This window comes from Vulpes vulpes, chromosome 2, assembly GCF_048418805.1.
Source record: "Vulpes vulpes isolate BD-2025 chromosome 2, VulVul3, whole genome shotgun sequence".
In the NCBI taxonomy this organism is placed as follows: Eukaryota; Metazoa; Chordata; class Mammalia; order Carnivora; family Canidae; genus Vulpes; species Vulpes vulpes.
The window spans coordinates 88,546,682-88,567,225 of record NC_132781.1 but is presented as its reverse complement, the minus strand read 5'-3'; the positions used below and the strand labels follow the sequence as shown (position 1 = coordinate 88,567,225).

General features: G+C 35.0%; 1 protein-coding gene across 16 annotated transcripts in view; it reads left to right on the top strand.

Annotated features, from left to right (window-relative positions):
* The window catches only part of CREM (cAMP responsive element modulator), a 71,476-nt gene that overhangs the window by 31,282 nt on the left and 19,650 nt on the right, over positions 1-20,544 (top strand). For 4 of the 16 annotated variants that reach the window (XM_072749179.1, XM_072749178.1, XM_072749180.1 and 1 more), the window contains 4 exons: positions 6,140-6,286; positions 9,702-9,799; positions 9,943-10,085; positions 18,137-18,325. In XM_072749179.1, the coding sequence (XP_072605280.1) occupies positions 6,140-6,286; positions 9,702-9,799; positions 9,943-10,085; positions 18,137-18,325 (577 nt within the window). Of the gene's footprint in view, positions 1-5,874; positions 5,993-6,139; positions 6,287-9,701; positions 9,800-9,942; positions 10,696-18,136; positions 18,326-20,544 lie in introns of those variants that run through there. The other 12 variants (XM_072749190.1, XM_072749188.1, XM_072749189.1 and 9 more) reach the window with 5 other exon arrangements.

Below are 20,544 nucleotides of genomic sequence, written 5' to 3'. Positions count from 1 at the left end.
ATATTTTGCATCTTTATTCAAGTATTCACTTTCATTATTCTCCTGTTTTCAAACCTTAAAATATTTGAAATATTGAACACTTTTTTTTCTCAAAAAAGAAACAGACTCTTAAGAATCTTAATACACAGAAATCGAGGTAGTTTTCAACTTCTTGCTTAGAGTATTAGTGGACTTTAATTGTAGCCCTTAGAATTAAAATAGGTAAGATACAGATTTTATTTCTCAGGAGCAGAAGTGATAGTGAAATCTGTATATTGTGAATTCACATTTCCTCCCCCCATCCTTTATTAACTGTCTTGAATGCAGGCCCAGTAGCTCTGTGACATTTGCAGCTGTTCTATGACATCATAAACCCCATCTTAAGAGAACCTAGCTACGGATTGGAGGTAGTCTACTAGGTGCTAATCAAGTGCTGTTACAACATTGTGAGGTTTTCCCAGTTACGAGTGTCATTATACGGATTTTTTAATTGCAAAGCCAAGTAAGGCTGTCAATTGCATCATCTTAACTTCAGATTAACTACTGTCTATAGTGGGGTTGTTGGTGGATGTGGTGGCATCAGCATAATCTATGTTTCAGGCATCCTATAGAAGAGGATTATTCAGGGGATCTGGAAGAAAAGGTAAATATGTTTACTATGAGTTCATTCTACACACTTTTAGAGTCTCATAAAATATAAAAATTATGAAATATAAAATATACCCATTTTTATTTTTCTGTTTTTCGAACAACTGCCTACATGACTATTGGAAGCTGATGAATATGCTGATAGATCTTCCTATGGTCTTTTCCTTCCCTTCATTTAGGCTTTTTATGCAAGCATTCCCTCCTCTGAGAAGTTTTCCAACAAGTGTATTTTGATTAGCTTCCTTCCAAACTACCCCTGCCTTGTCACTCTCTGATCGCTTACCCTGCTTCATTTTTCTTTAAAGAATTTAATACCACCAAAAATGATGTATTTGTTTTGATCTATTTTCTGTCTCCTGATTTAGGAGAGCAGAAACTTCTCTTGTTCACTGTGATAGCCCTACTGTTTAGACTGGTCCACACAGCAGGCTCCTGATAAATATTTGTCAAGAGACGAAAAGACTGAGTTAATTCATAAAGATGACCTGTTTCTGTGATATTTTTTGCATTTTAAGTCTTGGAATGAATATTTGATGTTTATAAGAAGTGTTTCTCTATTTCTGCCTACAGTATGCATATTTCAGTTCAGATGGACTGAAGTTTGTATCCCTAGTGCCTTTTAGGAAAAACTATTATCTTTTTCCAGAGCTTCTTTAGAATTCTTTTTGCACATTATGAATAAAGTAATTATAGTACTCTTAAAAGATTGCTCTTTCTTAGCATTTCTCAGATCTTTGTTTTCTGTTTCTAACGCATCAGTCACATAATTCTCCTTGCTTATTAACATTTCTACCTAGTTGCCCTATCATTGCTTTCAACCTAGCCTACCTAAAACTGAGTCTCCCACTTTACACAAAACAAAAAAGATGCTTCTTTATTGGCCCACTTTTGGTTTTGGAGCCTCCATGCATGTTCTCGAATCATTGCCAGTGTTCCTTCTATGCCATCTGTGTACAATACCCTACTTTAAGGACACTGTAGATTCTGTTATGGCCCATGGTCAGTATAATACTATAGTAATACTAAGATGCTTAGGGAGGGAGCCACATGAATTTTTTTTTAAATTAATAACATCAAAGTTTAGCCTGTTAACTTTACCAATACAGCTAAAGACCAGTCACCAGTTTTTGGCAAAACCAGTGAGAATAGAATGTCTGAATATAGAATGTCTCTAGATCTAAAGGTTTTTGTTTTTAAGGATACATCTGAATTCTCTCTTTAGGGTATGTCATCTGTGCAGGTTCCCAGCCTGTATTTCTGTGGTTTAACAAAAGAGTTGTCTCATGAGCTTTTGTGCTGCCCAGAGTTTGGATATAGAAAAGTTTCATTGTAGTGATAGAATTCCTATAACTTATCTCCAGAATTCTAGGAGTACAGTTTTGTGTTAGTAGCTGCAACTCCCTTTCTATAGCAGGTGTTCTTGACACTAAGTCATTTTGATATGAGTGATTATTTAATAATTTAAAATCTTGAAAATTATACTTCAAAGATAAAGCAACTTAAAGCATGATTTATATTTATCAAAACCTCACAGATCTTTCTTGAGTTGTTCAGTTCTTCAGAATATCTAATGTCTTTAAAGCTGGGGTATTTCCCCACAAAAAGTGAATGTGGCATCTCAATCCACAGGTCCAGTCTATAATACTTGTACTCTTGAGTGTAATCCATATTATATTTCACCCAGTCTCTGACAAGCGAACTCTCTATCAAGCTTATTGGATACCGTGGTCTGGCAGTGCTGCTGTGGTGTAGTTGAAAGCACAGCCTGCTTCAGTGCTCAGTTCACACTGTGAGCCAGGGCTACATTGGGATAGAGCAGCAGTTTTCAAAATGTTTAGAGACCCCAGGAGGGACTTTGAGGAGATTTTCAGGAGGTTTGGGAGGACCATGCTGTTTTCATAATAATGCTAAGATTTATTTGTCCTTTTTCTCTGTATTGATATTTACACTGATGGTGTAAAAACAGCAGGAGGGGGGTAAAGCTGTTGGCACCTTAGCATGAATCAAATCTGTAGCGCGCATCAAACTATACCAGTAATCATTGTATTCTTCACTATCATTCACTTGCAGGTAAAAAAATAAAGTCAGTTTCATTTACAATACCCCAGTAAGGTGGTAAATGTTACCAGTTGTAGCAAACCTTGACCCTTGAGTACATGTTTTAATATTCTGTGTTATGAAATTGGTGTTTTTACTGAAAACATTTCTGCTGTGTAGCAAAGACTGATGGTGTTTGTGAAGAAAAACACATACTTGTTTGAGTGGTGAAATGGACTAGCTGGGTTTTTCCCCACAGGATACCAGTTTTTTTTTGTTTTTTTTTTCAAAATAATGGCCAGTAGCCAAACTATGGCTATTCAGACTTGAGTGTTTGGAAAATGTTTTCTTGAAAGCAAACGAAGTGGGCTTGTCACTTAAAGGAAAATGATTGACAGTGTTTATTGTCAATGATAAAATTCAAGCTTTTAAGCAGAAGTTTTGAATTTTGGAAATCCTGCATCTGCCATTGTGAGCTTGATAGCTTTTCAGTATTTATAGTGTTCTGATAAGATTGCTGTTGATTTTAATGAATGAGGTTTTCTGATAAAGTATCATGAAATATGTCAGCATTTGGGAGATGTGCTTAACTCAGTGAGCCAATATTTTCCAAATAACTACTGCATGATGTTACAGAATTATGCATGGGATCCATTCGAAGTGCAGGGTTGGTCAGTGGATTTTAATATAACTGGTACTTCAGATTCCACGTTGTAACTAATCTTTATGAAACAACCACATGTTGAGTTTTGGTGTAGTAACAAACAATAATATCCATGTTTTTTGGGAAGAGCTATTATAATACCCTTCCTTTTCTGATGGTTTATCTGCGTGAGGTCCAAATTTTCTTCATAGATCAACTAAAATAACATATTGCAGCACATTCAGTGTACAAGTAGGTATGAGAATTTAGCTGATTTTAACTAAACCGATGTTAAAAGAGTTTTTAAAAAAGTGAAACATTGGGACACCTGGGTGGCTCAGCGGTTGTGTCTGCCTTTGGCTCAGGAAGTGATCCCGGAGTTCTGGGATCGAGTCCCACATCGGGCTCCCTTGCAGGGAGCCTGCCTCTGCTTGTGTCTTTGCCTCTCTGTGTGTGTGTATGTGTGTCTCATGAATAAATAAATAAAATCTTTAAAAAAATAGAATAAAAAATAAAATAAAGTAAAACATTGATAGTCTGGTCACTAATTTTCTGTTTTTGGAAAATTAATTATTTTTAATAAAATTTGTTTATGTTAGTATAAATAGTGGAATTATTTTTGAGGTATAAAACTTTTTCAGTTTTAATTTCTAATATGGTAAATATTGACACATATAACCAGTGGTATGCTGTCTTGTAAGAGCCAACTGCCTGCATCATTTCCCAACTTTGTGTTCAGTGTCATCTGTTGGTAAATTGAAACCTGCCAATAGTTGGAGTTTTTACATTGCAGACATCAGCAAACATTTTAAATCAAGGTTCTCCTTTCCCTAAAACTGACTGTTAAACGTTTAGGGCACCTACTAGATATAAATCACATAAACAAAAACTTTGTTTTTTTTAAAGATTTTATTTATTTATTCATGAGAGACACAGAGGGAGATTGAGGCAGAGACATAGGCAGAGGGAGAAGCAGGCTTCCTGCAGGGAGCCTGATGTGGGACTTGATCCCGGGACTCCAGGATCACACCCTGAGCTGAAGGCAGACGCTCAACTGCTAAGCCACCCAGGCATCCCTAAACAAAAACTTTTTGAGTCATCAGTAATTTTTAAGAATGTAAAAGTATCCTGAGAGACTAAAATAGTTTGAGAATTATTGTGTGGCAAAAGGAGTACCTTTTGGAAGTTGGTCCACAAAGAGGTGGAAGCCTTTTTATTCATATAGGTTTATCTTCTGTGCTGCTTTGTGTGTGTGTGTGTGTGTGTGTGTGTGTGTGTGTGTAGTTTTTTTTTTTTTTTTAAACTTCTGGTTGTTAAATTTATTGGTTTTACTATGGCATAATCTTTTTCTTTCCCCTAAAATCTAAGGTAGACGATAATACTTGAGGGGCAAGTGTGCTAAACTTACCCCTTGGGCTACATGTTGGGTGTCTCTGCCGTTTTCCGTCTATTATGTAGGCCTGGCTCAAGCTGTGACTTCTACACAAAGCCTGTACTTATTGCTCAGATCCATTCTGATCTTTCTGTTCTGTACTCCCATGAATTTCATGGCCTGTACAATGGAGCAATTTGTTCTATACTTTGTGGTGTGCTTTTGTTTCTTAGGTGTTAATTTTATCAATTCTACTTTCTACCCTAGTGCATCTAGTACAATGCTCATCACATATGCTCTCTTGCATGGGTGAAAGATTTTTACTTTAGATTACCAAAGAAGTTTGCTTTCTAAGGAAATTTATAAATAAATCTTACAATTATTTGTTATAAACCCAATTTTTAATAATTGTTTTAAAGTATAAGTAGATTGGAAATCATCGGTGTTTCTTAGAGTGAGGCCCTATACAGAGGCTTCCTTCAAAGTTTGTTTTAGATCTTATGGTTCTACTACCATTCATGATAAAAATTGGTAGCTTATTTCATTCCCTAAGTCTTTGACTCTTTTGAGTAAGTCATAATGAATAGTGAAAAAAGTAAAATGAGGCAAAATTTCTAAGATTACACTGGCCTATAGGATTAAGTTGTTTACTAATTAGAAAACTTGGCAGGAAAAAAAAGAAGAAAACTTGGTAGGTTTTGAATCCAGGGGGCTGGAGGTATTGGGTTTTGCTGGTAGGGATCTCTGTTGAAAGTTCTCAGGGGTGCTGGGAGATGGCTTTACTCTCTTTGTGCAAGCTAAGTGATGACTGGCCCTTTCTGTAGTTGCTGGAGCTAGTGAGGAGGAACGGTGTAAGAAGGACATGCCAGGTCTAAGGCATGTGCGTTCTCTGGATCAGACACACTAAGGGCATGAGAAGTCCTGGAATTCCTCTGGCCTGTGCCTTTTTTGTGATTATGGGGACATAAAAGTAACTGTGGTTTTCGTTAGTAGAGACAAAGCATTAGCTTGCATCTGGAGTAATACCAGTATATCGTATTTCAAATTTTTCATTTATTAAAAAACAATTCACCATATTTAAGTTCTGTCTCCAATTTCTCTGAGAAAGTTAGGATAGTTTATACTCTGGCCTAAATAAGGATTCACTGTTAGTGGTCACGAGGTTGTAGTGAGGTAGTTTAACTGCTTTAGAACTTTGTGCTTAGAACATTCTTAGCCACCGAAGCATGGGAACCGAAAGTGAGGAGCATGGGTTCTTTAATATCTATCACATCAGAGAATGACTGTTCCAGGACAGTAACCACCTCCTAATGGTAAGTACCCCAGTGTGCTTGGCATTTCTCAGAAGCAGAAGGAAGGGAAAAAATGGCCACTCATAATAGTGAATGGTATTTCTTTTAAAAAGCAAAAAGAACAGAAAATGATCCAGGCATAATCCTCAATGATGATCATTTTTGCAGGTTTCTGTAGCTGGATCAGGCACCGGAAGAGGCTCCCCAGCTGTAACTCTAGTACAGTTACCTTCGGGCCAAACTGTTCATGTCCAGGGAGTAATTCAGACACCACAGCCATCGGTTATTCAGTCACCACAAATACAAACTGTTCAGGTTAGCTTCCTTCCTAGATGATTTGCCTTTGACTTTCTTCAGTGTTTTTTTTTTCCTTTTATTAATTCATTTATCATTTTTGTATAGCTTTTATGCTCACGTCTTTTTATCAGAAATTTGGAGGAATTTCCTTTTCCTATGTGAAGTGCATTGTGCCCTGCTAGACACATAGATTTGACTTAAGCGTTGCAGTTTGTTGTTAGCTCTTGATTTATAGGATGAGTAATTGCCAGATGAGTAATTCTTCGAGTTGTTGCACTGTGCACAAACTTAGATTTATTTAGCAAAGCTCTCCAGTGGAGCTTAAAAATATTTTGAGGATTCTCTGAAGATGTCTGATTAACAGAGTAATATAAAGATTACCGTTTTCATGAATACTCACATTAGTAGGTGGGTGGAGATTTAAGTTTATTTTTGTTTAATTCAGTATCTCTAACTTGTAGGAAACATAGGATATCTTTGTCACCTTAGTATTATGCTTCTACATCACTCACCCCTCTCAGATGAAACCTTGGTTTTTGTAGACAGGTTATTGTGACTGTGATCCAGATGTATGTTTTATTATTTATTATTATCAGAGTTGATCACAAGTCCTTAACATTTCTTGAAGCTAAATTTTTTAAGGTTTTTATTTTAATTCCACTTAGTTAACATACTAAGTGTAATATTAGCTTCAGGTGTACAATATAGTGATTCAATACTTCCATACAGTTCCTGGTGCTCATCACAACAGGTGCATTCCTTAGTCCCCATCACCTATTTCCCCCATTCCGCCACCCACCTCCCCTCTAGTAACCATCAGTTTTTCTCTATAGTTAAGAGTCTGTTTATTGGTTTGTCTCTCTCTCCCTTTTTTTCCACTTTGCTTATTTGTTTTGTTTCATAAATTCCACATGAGTGAAATAATGTGGTATTTGTCTTTCTCTGACTAACTTATTTAGCTTAGCATTATCATACTCCCTAGCTCCATCCATGTTGTTGCAAATAGCAAAGTTTCATTCCTTTTTATGGTTAAATAATATTCTATTGTACATATATACCACATCCTCTTTATCCATTTATCACTTGATGGATACTTGGGCTGCTTCCACAATTTGGCTATTGTAAGTAATGCTCCTATAAAATCGGGGTGCATGTATCTCTTTGAATTAGTGTTTTTGTATTCTGTGGGTAAATATCTAGTAGTATGATTGCTGGATTGTAGGGTAATCATATTTTCTAGTTTTTGAGGAACCTCCATACTGTATCCCACAGTGGCTGCATCAGTTTGCATTCCCAGCAACAGTGCACAGGATTCCTTTTTCTCCACATCCTCACCAACATTTATTGTTTCTTCTATTGTTGATTTTAGCCATTCTGATAGGTGTAAGTATGCATTTTTTAAAGCATAGTTTTCTTGATTATTGAATTTATTTGTCCTTTTTGAGGTCAGTTATCCTTTAGATGTTGAAATTATTTGAACATAGTTGATGACACAAAGATCAGTGAGGAAAACACAGGTGTGCACACTTAATCAGTCTTGTCCCTTGCATATATGAGTAAAATTTATTGCAGAATAAGGATAAAGGCTGCAACATGATATTTGAAGTAATAAATCCACATACATTAAAAACTTAGCTTTGCTACACAAGTATCTTTTCAAAAGAGTAAGAATCATTCTTAGCATTGTCTCTTTTTTTTCCATAATGACCCTTGATTCCAAGAGTTTCTGACTCTTTCTGACCCTGATTATAAAACAAGAAAGTCCTTCCACTCTCCTTTTTGAATGATGACTTTTATTGGGGTGCAGATATTTCTGCTCAAGTTTGAACTTGGCTGCTATTGATTAGAAACGACAAATACCCACTATTTGCTTCAACGTGGAGGGATCTGGAGGGTATTGTGCTGAGTGAAATAAGTCAATCAGAAAAGGACAAACATTATATGGTCTCATTCATTTGGGGAATATAAAAATTAGTGAAAGGGGATAAAGGGAAAGGAGAGAAAATAAGTGAAAATATCAGTGAGGGTGACAAAACATTTCCCACCTAACTCTGGGAAATGAACAAGGGGTAGTGGAAGGGGAAGTGGGCGGGGGGTTGAGGTGACTGGGTGATGGGCACTGAGGGGGGCACTTGGCAGGATGAGCACTGGGTGTTAGGCTATATGTTGGCGAATTGAACTCCAATAAAAAATAATAAAAAAAAAACTTGGCTGCTATTGAAAGTATTATATTCAGTAGGCTTTTTTTTATTTTGTCAAGTAGGTGATTTAATTATCTTTGTAGAGGTTAAGTGCCAGTGGATCTTGAGTCTTAGAATTCCCACTTTTTGAACAATGGTCAGGTCACTTTGTCTGCATGAACTTCAACTTTCACATTTCTAAAATGGATAAAATAGTATCCTACCTCACATAAGGGGTTATGAGTATATGAGACACGTGTGAAAGTGATCAATGTTTGGTGGCGATATATGATTGCTGATTGCAACATTTTTTCTAAGTTCTATTCATCGGTTCATGTACTTATGTGTAGGGCATCCATGACCAGAATGTATGGCCATATTGTGTAAATGAATCTGTATATCAGTGTGCCTTGAGAAATATATATTCCTGCATGCATTGTTGACATTTAAATAAATTCTTTTGATTTTGCCTGAATCAAATTCTCCTGTAATTGTAAAGTTAAGTAAGGTGAGTTTTATAAACTCAGAACCCCTAGGCCCTGAATAATAAAGGCTAAACATACTGAGAGCTCTCATGTTATTGTAGAGATTCATTACTTTCGTTTTCAGACTTTCCTTAAAATCATGTGATTTTTATGTGCTTTGAGAAATGAAATCATGCTTAAAAGTCTGATCTTTCTTTCTTTTTTCCTTATTTTGACCTTCAAGACTTAACCACATCAAGCCCCACCTTCCTTCATGTCATATAAATCCTAACTTTAATCAGGCTTATTTACTTGTTTGCTTCTTTGAACCTATCTAATGTCTAGTTTGAAAACGCAGCTCAAGTAAGCAGTGGTATTGTGAAGAGGGCAAGGAGGTCAAGATGCTTTATTCTTCCTTTGTCACTAGCTCACTCCGTCCCTAATGGATTTGTAAGAGTAGGTTCAGGGTGGAGATCTTTTCTTCGGTCTTATGTAGCTTTTATGTAATCCTTTCCTGTGAAGCTTCAGTCATTCCAACCACTTTGAGTTGCATTCCTGTAGTATTTATCACCCGAGCCATACCTGCTGTACACTGAAGTGTGTGTGTGCGTGTGTGTGCTCCCTCTCCTAAGGCAGATGTGCGGTGTACTAGTGCAGGTTCACTGTGTTGCGGTGCTAGACGCTTTCCCAGCCCCTGGCTTAGTGCTGCCCAGAGGCCCATAAGCACCGTTTTTTGAATGAAGGAGATCATCTATTTTATGATGCATTTCAGAAACTCTTGTATTATAGGTAGCAACAATTGCAGAGACAGATGAGTCTGCAGAATCAGAAGGTGTAATTGATTCTCATAAACGTAGAGAAATCCTTTCACGAAGACCCTCTTATAGGTAAGTTATTTAAACTTCCTAATATAATGACACTCCAAAAAGGGAGAATAATTATGTATCAAACCAATTTTTCCATTATAGCTTTGCTGTTTTAAATCTCATTCAAATATCTTGATTATTTCTGTTGTTAAATTATGTTTTAGAAAAATACTGAATGAACTTTCCTCTGATGTGCCTGGTGTTCCCAAGATTGAAGAAGAAAAATCAGAGGAAGAAGGAACGCCACCTAACATCGCTACCATGGCAGTACCGACTAGCATATATCAGACTAGCACGGGGCAATACAGTATGTATGCTGCAATTTGCTATGATACAGTGCTAGCTTTAAGTCTTCTCTAGTTACATTGAAGCAACTTGGGTTTGACATTAAATTGTTCCATTTTAAAATGCATCATAATGTCTACACTATGTATATTGTAGAATGAAAAGTACATGTTAAAGAAGTGAGAGATTTGTACTGACAGCTGCCATAAATTTTGAAAAGTAAAAAAATTTTTACTGAATATAGAAGAAAAATTTTGGGTAAAAATAAAGGGAGGGTTTGCCTATTTATATGTTTATATTCATGTCGGGTAAAAGTTTAAAACTTACTGTTTTTTGTTGTCTTTATAAGATGCATGCGAACCTAAGATATAAATGTCTGTAATTCATTCTTGTTGGCTTTTGTTACCAACAATTACATATTATGCTTACTAATCTAAAAGAGGTACATGATGTTCCCTAAATTATGTTTTAAATGTAATTATGTTTTCATTACTCTGTTAATTTGTGCTACAGCTTTTTCTAGAAGAGAATGGAAAATGATTTATTTTTTAAAACTACAGCAATTGGACAGATCATTTTATTTGAAATTTTAAACATCAAAAGCTGTAAATAAACAGATACGTTCACATTTAGTCTTGTGCATTTTAATGGGCTGTTAATCTTGTGCTTTTTGCTCTAATTAAAGCACTGACTTTTTTTTCCCCAAATCAAGTACATTTGAAATACATAATACGCTTTAGTAAAAAACAAGAGCTAGGAAGAAAAGCAAAAAGGGGGAAGAAAAGCCAGGAAAAGGACATAAAAAAAGATTTTTTTAAAAAAAGCTATTTAGGTAATGAAATATGTGTGGTATTAAATACTGTGTTGGCTTAAATATGATGGTAGGATTTTAGATATGTTTTGTTTTCCCTTTATTTTTTTAAAGATTTTATTTATTCATGAAAGACAGAGAGAGAGAGGCAGAGACACAGGCAGAGGGAGAAGCAGGCTCCATGCAGGGAGCCTGATGTGGAACTTGATCCTGGGACTCCAGGATCATGCCCCGCACCGAAGGGAGGCGATAAACTGCTGAGCCACCCAGGGATTCCCTTGTTTTCCCTTTAAAAAACAGCAATACCTAGAAAAATCGTGAGTCTTTAAAATGTAGCTGTTAAAGCAAACGAGCTACCCTTTAATATATGGGAAGGTCTTATAAAGTAATTAGTTTTTTAGAGTTTTTTATTTTGGTGGTGGTAGATTTGCAGTATTAAACTAATTTTCATTCGGCAATTCTGGTTCATCAAGTAGCTCCTACCATGATACCTAGCAGAATTGGGGTATAATTTGTCCACAGCCTCTATGGGGTGCCGAGTGGACATGTCCAACGTCAGTGTTAGGAAAAGGAAGCAACCCACTGTGTCTGTAAAGAGTTAGACCTTGAGGTTTTCACTGTAATTTTTTAAATTACCTCCCTGATTTATATACCTTTTTGTCCAGCCCAGTGGGAATATATGGTGGGAATTTTAGAACTGTAAATCAGAGTTTGTCAGCTGGAGTGCCCCTGCAGTACAGCACACAGGTACAGGGGTGTGAGCACCTCATGCCCTCACTCCCTGGGGTGGCTGGACAGGGTTGAGGCTGCTGTGGAAACTCCTGGTTGTTCAGGTCTGGTCTTGAGCAGTGGCTGTACACATACTATCATTATCTATTTGTGACGTGATAGGGAAAAGGTTGGAAATTACTGATGAAATAATGCTGAGACATCTTAAAGTTTGGGGGGGTGATCTAAGATGCTGTCATCTTAAACATTTCTTTGGCATATCCCAATGCAGCTGAGGAATTTATAGAAATGGTCATCTCTTTACAAGTGATACGGAAGGGGCTGTAGATTGTTAGTTGAAATTTGAAACTGTGAAAACATTGGATTGAGAGAATATTGAAGCTAGAGATGATGTGGGGAAGGCACCAGGCCCTGCCATTCACTAACTGAATCAGAGAGAGAAGCTTCATTTTCCCATCTCAGGGTCTTTGAAGTGGGAACAATACTAAAATTGCCAAACTCTGGGGTTAGTGTGAGGATAAAAGTAAATGACAAGGAAAAATGGTAGAAAACAGACATGCTACTTTTGACACAAAACAGAAATGTAAGGCAGTGTCTCATGCGTGAACTTTCCCTCCAGGTAGCAACAAAGCCTTTATTTCATGTGCTCTGAGTGTATACACTTGCAGCGGGGGCCTGGCGGGAGACGTCACTGTGGGCACAGGTGGTGAGAGCAGAGTCAGGAGTTACGGTGGAGAACAACAAATCGAAAGTTTAGAAGTTAGGTGTTTATCTGTTTGCCACATTAGAGGGACTGTCTCTTGTTGAGGTTTCTTAATTTAGACCCATACAGTATGATCCTGGCAGTTATTAAAAGTTGTGATTATTCTGTATGTGCTGTCTGCAGATAGAAATTGCCATTTGTATTGCTTCATGAAAAGTGATACTGCCTTTGCTAAAAATGTATCTCTTAGGCATTTAGTGATGTTTATGTTGATAACTCTTCGGAAAGGTGAATACTAACATTTAATGTGTTTAAAAGACATTTACTTTCATTGGAGGGTAAATGTATCTTTACACATAGACAAGATCCATTTTCATTAATAGTATTTCTTAGTAGGAATAACTTAATAGATACTAATGCTTTAACATTATTCCTGGATATCTAGAAAATGAAATAATTGCTGGTGTCCTTTGGTTTTTAAGCCAGAGAAGTTTATTTTACTAGAATTTTTGGAGATTATTCTGGGTTATTTGTATGTACCAAATATACCAAAGAAGTTTATTTTACTAGAATTTCTGGAGATTATTCTGGTACAGTTGCATGTACTTCTCATAACCTTTTACTGTAAAATGTGTTTTTGTAGGTTTTTCTTGCTTCAACTTTTATTTATGGATGACTTTCCCCTAAAACTTCACTTTGTTTTTTTTCAAAGATGATTATTTTAGATTATTTTTAATTTAATATAATGAGTTAGTTGGAGCTAAAAACAAAAAGAACTATGCGACTTTGTCAAAGTTGAAAAAATAAAATAAAAATTAGTGTATTCAAGCTTTCTCATATATAATCAGATAAATTTTTAATAGTTGAAAGTTAGATATTTGACAGAAGTTGACCTTATTTTTACAATTTATTTTTTTAATCCCAGAAACTAAGAAGTGAAAGTTAGAATAGGCTACTCCCTGGGAGTAGTAAAAGTAACTCTAAATAGATAGAGATTCATTATTGCAACACCAAGTAAGTCAGCTACACTTGCAAAATCTTTACTGGAAGTACAGATCTTAGTGATAGGTTTGTTGTAGGCCAATTAAGTCATTCTGGCCAAAGAAAATCTGTTTTGTTTCAAGAGAATATTTCTGAAAGATAGCAGTTCAGATAATCTCAGATTTAGCAAAGAATGTTACTTGTTGCATAAGGGATTTTAAATCTGCATTAAATGGAAATAAATTTCATAAATATATAGTAAAAGTGACTGAAGAAATTTATATGTTTGCAGTTTCTTAATTAATGAAGTTTTCTCCAAAGACAGTCTTTTTTTTAATTTTAGTCCCCCACTCTACTATACTTGACCTGTTTCCTTACCAGTTAAGGACTATCATCACCCAAGATTTTTTGTTCTAAATGTCCCTTGTCTCTTTGCTTGTTCCTACTTTATTTTACTAGGAAACTTGTTAGAATGAGTCTCTGTTAACTCATCTTTACTGGAATTCTTATACACTAAAGGTAAGTGGATCAATCCAAAATCCACCATTATAAAAAAAGATCTATGTGAACTTTGTGAGCTAAAGAATTCAGAATTCTCAGGAGACTCATATGAATAAACACTGATTCCATTTCTTCATAAAAGGAATTTGCGTGATAGATGTATGCATTCTAAAGTAAATGCGGTCGCACTTATAATTCTTAGTAGTGATTTTGCTTACATTCTCCCAAAATAATTTTCAAAGCAAACATAGAAGGTATTTCCTTAATGTAAATCTGGCTTTTTAATCTTGGTGTTGCTACTCCTGTTACAACAAGAGGCTCTTTTAGTCTCTTTTGGTTTTTAAGGCACAGGTACTCACAGGTTCTATTCCACACTCACTTTTTAAATTTAAATCTGAGAACTCACTAGCATAAGGTCTGCCGTTCTTTATAAAGTTAACTCAGTGAAGTTTTATTTATGAGGGTTTTTTTGCAATTTGGAATAAAGATGGTTTTAATTATAATTAAACATTTACATGTTTATATGTTTGAATTAGCTCATATATACAGGTTTAGGATTACAAAGATGTTAGTATCAGAGGAAAAGAATCCAGGTGGAATCTTAATTTAAATAAATTCTACTCCTTCCTCATTTGGTCACAAACTCTTTCTTGTTTTTGGTTTTTCTTTTTTAGTTTTCCACCCTTATTTATCTTTCTTTTCTTCTTTGGTGATCATACAAGACTTTAAAATGTTGCCTTTTTAATTAAAAATTTTTTTTACCAAAATTCTCGAATTTTTATCCCACACATAATATTTTCCTTACTTCTTTGATATTAATAGCTTTAGGAGAAAAGTGTTCAATAGCAATGAGTAGAAGTAACAAATTTTTTAAATATGGTTTTGTAAATTAGGAATTGTTAAAGAATTTATTGCCTACACTAGTTGATATGATATCATACTGGTTACTGTGATGTATGGTAAATTGGGGATGGAGAAACCACACTTTGGTTAATACTGATTAGAAACTAAATATCATGACTATATAAGGTTGTACATAGACACAATTGTGTAACCCCTAAAACCAACTTAGTAGAAAATTACTTAGTAAGTTAAGGAATTATAGTCGATCTAGACAAATTCTTAATGTAAGGTCAGTGTGTCCAACATTCACCCTGTGGGTATAGGGTAACCTACATAATTATGGGGTAGAGCTTACCTGAGACTAGAGAAAAATAAGTTAGCTAATGCCCAGAACAACTGGGACAACAGAGCCTAACCTCTACCCACCATTACTATGAGCAGTAACATACTACTAGCAAGCTTGAATCAATTAATAATGGACATTGAAGTAGAATTTAATTGATTATGTAATCTAGCTGTTCAATTTTCCATTTATTTTGTCAAACTAATGTTACTAAGGATTACTTAAAAAAGGAAAATCAGAATGCATTAATCTAAAATAAAAACTGCCTGAGTCCCGATCTGTTTTCCTAGAGCAGTATGGACTCATTGTGATCAGCAGTGTGGCCATAGGTGTAAAGTTTTATGCTTCAGTTGCATGTGTCAGCCTAAGAAATCATTAATAAAGCCTAAAGTAAAATTAGTAGGAAGTACAAAAGTATTTTATCTTCATTGGTTACTAGTGGCCTACATATGGGCCAATCATTTTATTTAAAAATTATTAGCCAGACATGATGTCTGGGATTTGTTTTGAAATATTCCAGACAAAAAAAAAAAAAGGTTGGGATGACTGGGCAGGGAAAAATAGATGACACAAAATTCTTTCTACTTTTATGTTTGCTAGCAAATTTTCCTAAGTTTCAAAAACATAATTAGGTAAAACAAAAAATGTGACTAAACTCATTAAGTTAAAAATTCATCTTAATTTTTCCTACTATTTATCTTGATGTGTTTATTGAATACACAGATTTTTCTATCCTTGAATATTTTGTAACCTGAAAAGTTTCCTCTTTAAATCTTGAATACACACACACACACACACACACACACACACACACACACACAAAAGACCTGATTCTTGTATCCCGAAGCATCGGTAAATCTTGTTTATTGTCAAATGAGAGGTACCATTTTGAATGGGAAGGTCTTCTGTCATTTGATAATGCCAAAATCAAAAGTGCCTTTGGTATAAAAAATAAAAGCTAACCTAAAGTACAAGACTTATCAGCAGAAATGTTTCCTCTAGGCCTATCGTGTGTGTGTGTGTGTGTGTGTGTGTTTACCTCTGTTTTCCATGTCTAATTATATAATGACCAGAAAATAAAATGATGAGAGGAACAGATTCTTTATATATCAACTTCACAATGTGAAAACAAAGAAGTTTGGTTGGAACTATGAGGAAACATTGAAAAAAATAAAGGGTGAAAAAAAGAAAATATGAAAAGAAAACAAGTGAGGGCCTTTGTTATCCACCTATTTCATATTCTTATCCTTGGCGACAATGACTCTCAACTTAAATATTTTTTACTAGTCTCAAAGCTTGTTAATTGTATTGGCATTGAAAATTAAGTTCTCTAATTAGAATTTGAAGCCATACTTTATTTAACTCTTCTAGATTCACAAGTGGATTAAGTTGCTTATGATATAGTCTGCCTTGAAGAAATTCAGCATTTATTGAGTGCCTGCTGTTTGCTAGGCTTTGTGCTTCTTCCACATTGTGGTTACACAGCCTGTGTGTGTTCTTTCTAAAGCACTATTTCTGTAACACCAAACTAATTATCAACTAAACACACATTCAGATATATGGTAACATATGAAATGCAATCATGTCCAATCATGAAGACCTGAGGAAGCAATAGCTCTTCTTCTTCATGCTTCTCTTTTAAGAAAATAGACATAGTTAGGTTTCTTCCAAACCCTTTTGTTATAAAGGTTGAATCCTGAGACCCTTGAAATCTTGTTTTTAAAACATGTACAGAATATGATGCTGTACATGAGCTAAATGAAGAAGGTGATATTACATAAATTTCTCAACCTCAGCACCATTAACATTCTGTAACTGATTCTCAATCTGTTAATCTTATCCTAATAGTGGCCTGTCAAAGAACAAAGACACAGAGAATGCATCTTGCAGAAATCTTTTTCAAAATGTTAACCCATCTTTCTGTGTTAGGCCCTAGAATCTCAGGTCAAGGAACTAAAGATTTGTTGTTGCTCTTTCTTATAGTTGAGACAGGTTTAAACAATCAGGTGTTCACCTACATGGGTCTTTGCTTGGATACTGTTGAAAAGATACTGTTTACTTACCAGCTAGGTAAACAACAGAACTCATCTGCTAATGCCAAAAATTGTAAAGCTCTTAATCCAGTTCCAAGTAGGAAATATTCAACATACACTTTGACACACTACTGTAACATTCCTGTAAGACATTCATGTTAACTTATAGGTGTTGTGTTATTCTTTTAAAAGCATACCCTTTGGTTTCACTTCATCTGTGGTACTTAAACTAAAACATAGAATTGTAATATTTATGTTTAAGTATACAGAACTCTTCAGATATTTTAAGCAGTGCTTATTTGTCTATTAGAGTGAAATTTAAAAACAAAACATTTGATCAGTTGTTCTTTGGAAACTTTTGGTTAATATGTTAACTTTTAAACATGACTGGCAAGTGTTCAGAGGAAGTCCACCTCATATTGTTGCCATTAGCTGCAGTTATTCAAGACACTTGGTACAGGTAAATATTGTAGCACAAATTCTTTCAATAGTTGTATTTTAAGATCCTTTCCAACTTAACATTTTATATTTCAGGATTCTCCCGATATAGTCAAAATGGTAAAGGTTACGGTTTGGTAAACTTAGCATTTACAATCAAAATACATAGTAATATATATTCCATTAACAGCTACTTTGTTTAAAAAAAGCTACTTTGTTTTGATGAGAAATTAGAGTAGTTAGTTGAATGAAGATATAAATTCATGGTAATTCTGATGCTTGATGGGATTTTACTGACTACTTTTTAAATATTAGAAGAATGCTATTTATCTATAACTAAGGACATCTGAGAGAATGGAGAAAATCAAGAAGCTGGCTTTTCTCCCTGTCTGCATCTCCACTTTTCCTCTTAAATAATTTAGTGGGATGGATACCAGGGAGGAGGCAAAATCTATGGGTTCTATGTATTTCAAATAATTCTGAATAAAAGTTATTTTCAAGTGTTCATGAGCTTTTTCAGAGTGTTGTCCCATGAAGAAGGATCTCCTTATCAATTCAGCGTAGAGAAATAAGGGTAAACTGATCATGAGCAGCATTGGTCATTAATAGACCCACAGTATATTCTTCCAGTATGGGATTATTAAAAATGAATCTTGAAATTCTCTAATATTTCTTTTCTTTTTCTGTTAAGTTGCTATAGCCCAAGGTGGAACAATCCAGATTTCTAACCCAGGATCTGATGGTGTTCAGGGACTACAGGCATTAACAATGACAAATTCAGGAGCTCCTCCACCAGGTGCTACAATTGTACAGTATGCAGCACAATCAGCTGATGGCACACAGCAGTTCTTTGTCCCAGGCAGCCAGGTTGTTGTTCAAGGTATATTTTATTAATCTAATACATTTAGAATACCTGTGCATCACTATATCACACCAGTTAGCGATGATTTTGTAGTTTTCTGAAATATATAGGAGGCAGATGTGGGAGGGGGCACTTAAAAGCTTGAAGAAGGAATATTTTAGTACATTTGATAACACATTGAATTATATGGTTTCGCTTTTCTAGCACGTTTTATTGGCTCTAAAGAAAAGTTCAATTCAGAGTAGCACGATGGGAAAAAAAGACCTGGATACATGAATGAATTTGTACTAATTCATATTTTTATTCCGGTCTATGAAGATTTAAATATCCAGTGCATGGTGCACTGAATTGGGGGTTTTCCCCAGATGTGACACTCAAGTCTCATTTCTAGACATTTCATGTCAAAACAAATGCTGATTTTTTTTTTCTCTAGACCGTTCTAGTATATTTAAAGTTCAGGTACCCATTCTACTTCATATGGAAGTAGTAAAATAAAACACTTGGGGGTGTAGCCCTAAGCTTTTAGAGTAACCTAAGATTTCAATTAAATTTGAATATATGATTATTATTTGAATATATATATTATTTTAATTTCATTCAGTTTTGCTCATAATAACTATAATGTGTTTAATACAACTTGCAAAAATCCTATGTTTTCATTTAACTGTATTCTTGGCATTTGCTTAGGACGTTTGATGTAGCACTAATTTTAAAGGGAATAATATTCATTCTTTTGGTTTGAAAGTTTTGCAAGTATGGAAAAAAGCAGATTCTGATTAATGAATTCTTGATAATTAGCTTTACTCTTAGGTATTTGGGGGATTAATATGGACTGTAATAAAAGTGTATCAGGTACTGAGTGGTACTTCCACTCCATTTATGGAGTAAAAAAAATTCATAGTACTTTTCTAATACTTTGTTTTCTTTTAATTGAAAATGAAAGCCACCTGTTTTATTTCCCCCGATTCTCATGAATCTATGTCTAAATAAATAACCATAAAGACTCATCATTTTTTCTAATTTATCTTTTTTTATATGGAAAATCTACTGTAAACCCGATACTTTAATAAGAAGAGCTTAAAAATGTTTTATGTTTTGTGTAGATAATATACTAATGAGTTTTATGCTTATGGGGTTTTAAGAACTCGTTTTCTTCTATTAGTCACAGAATATTTTTCTACAATAACTATATTAGCTAGTTTTACCTCTTACATTTATGTCAATTCACCTGAGGTCCACTTCTGTATAAAGTATTAGGTTCGGAATTCATTTTCTTTTTTTTCCACATATAGCCAGTTTTCCCCTACTCATGGTTTGTCCTTTCACCATTAACTTATAGGGTGATATTAATTATATAGTAGGTTCTTATGTACACTTGGATCTGTCTCAGGACACTATTTTTTTTTAAGATTTTATTTATTTATTCATGAGAGACACACAGAGACAGAGACAGAGAGGCAGAGACAGAGGCAGAGGGCAAAGCAGTCTCCATGCAGGGAGCCCAACGTGGGACTCGATCCCAGGTCTCCAGGATCACACCCTGGGCTGAAGGCAGGCACTAAACCACTGAGCCACCCGGGCTGCCCAGTACTCTATTCTGTACTGTTGGTCTCCTTTTCTTTTCTTTTTTTAAAAGATTAATTAATTTATTTTAGAGAGAGAGCAGGAGGGAGGGGCGGGAGGGAGGGAAAGACAGTTGTAAGTGGACTCCATGCTGAGCATAGACCCCCAGACAGAGCTTGATCTCATGACCCTGAGGTCACGACCTGAGCTAAACCAAGAGTTGGAACCTTAACTGCCTGTGCCACCCAGGCACCCCTTCTTGGTCTCCTTTTCTATATGCCAGTACCATACTGGTTTGTTATCTCACAGGACAAGGTTCCCATTTTTATCTTAAAAAAAATTCTTTTAGTGGTGATTAGGTTATGTGAACCATTATTCTTCAATATGCATTTAGAATAAATTTGAGTTTCTAAATAATAACAATATGATAATAAAACTCATAATGAGGTTGTATTTAATGTATAGAGTAATTTAAGGGAAACTGAAGCCTTTTTAAAAATTGAGATATAATTGACAGATGATAATTATATTAGTTTCAAGTGTACAATGTAATGATGTGACATTTGTTTAAGATGCAGTAAGTAATCACCACAATAAGTCAATAATCTAGATAACATTCACTGCACAGTTAAAAATTGCTTTTTTTTTGTGATGAGAACTTTCAAGATTTACTC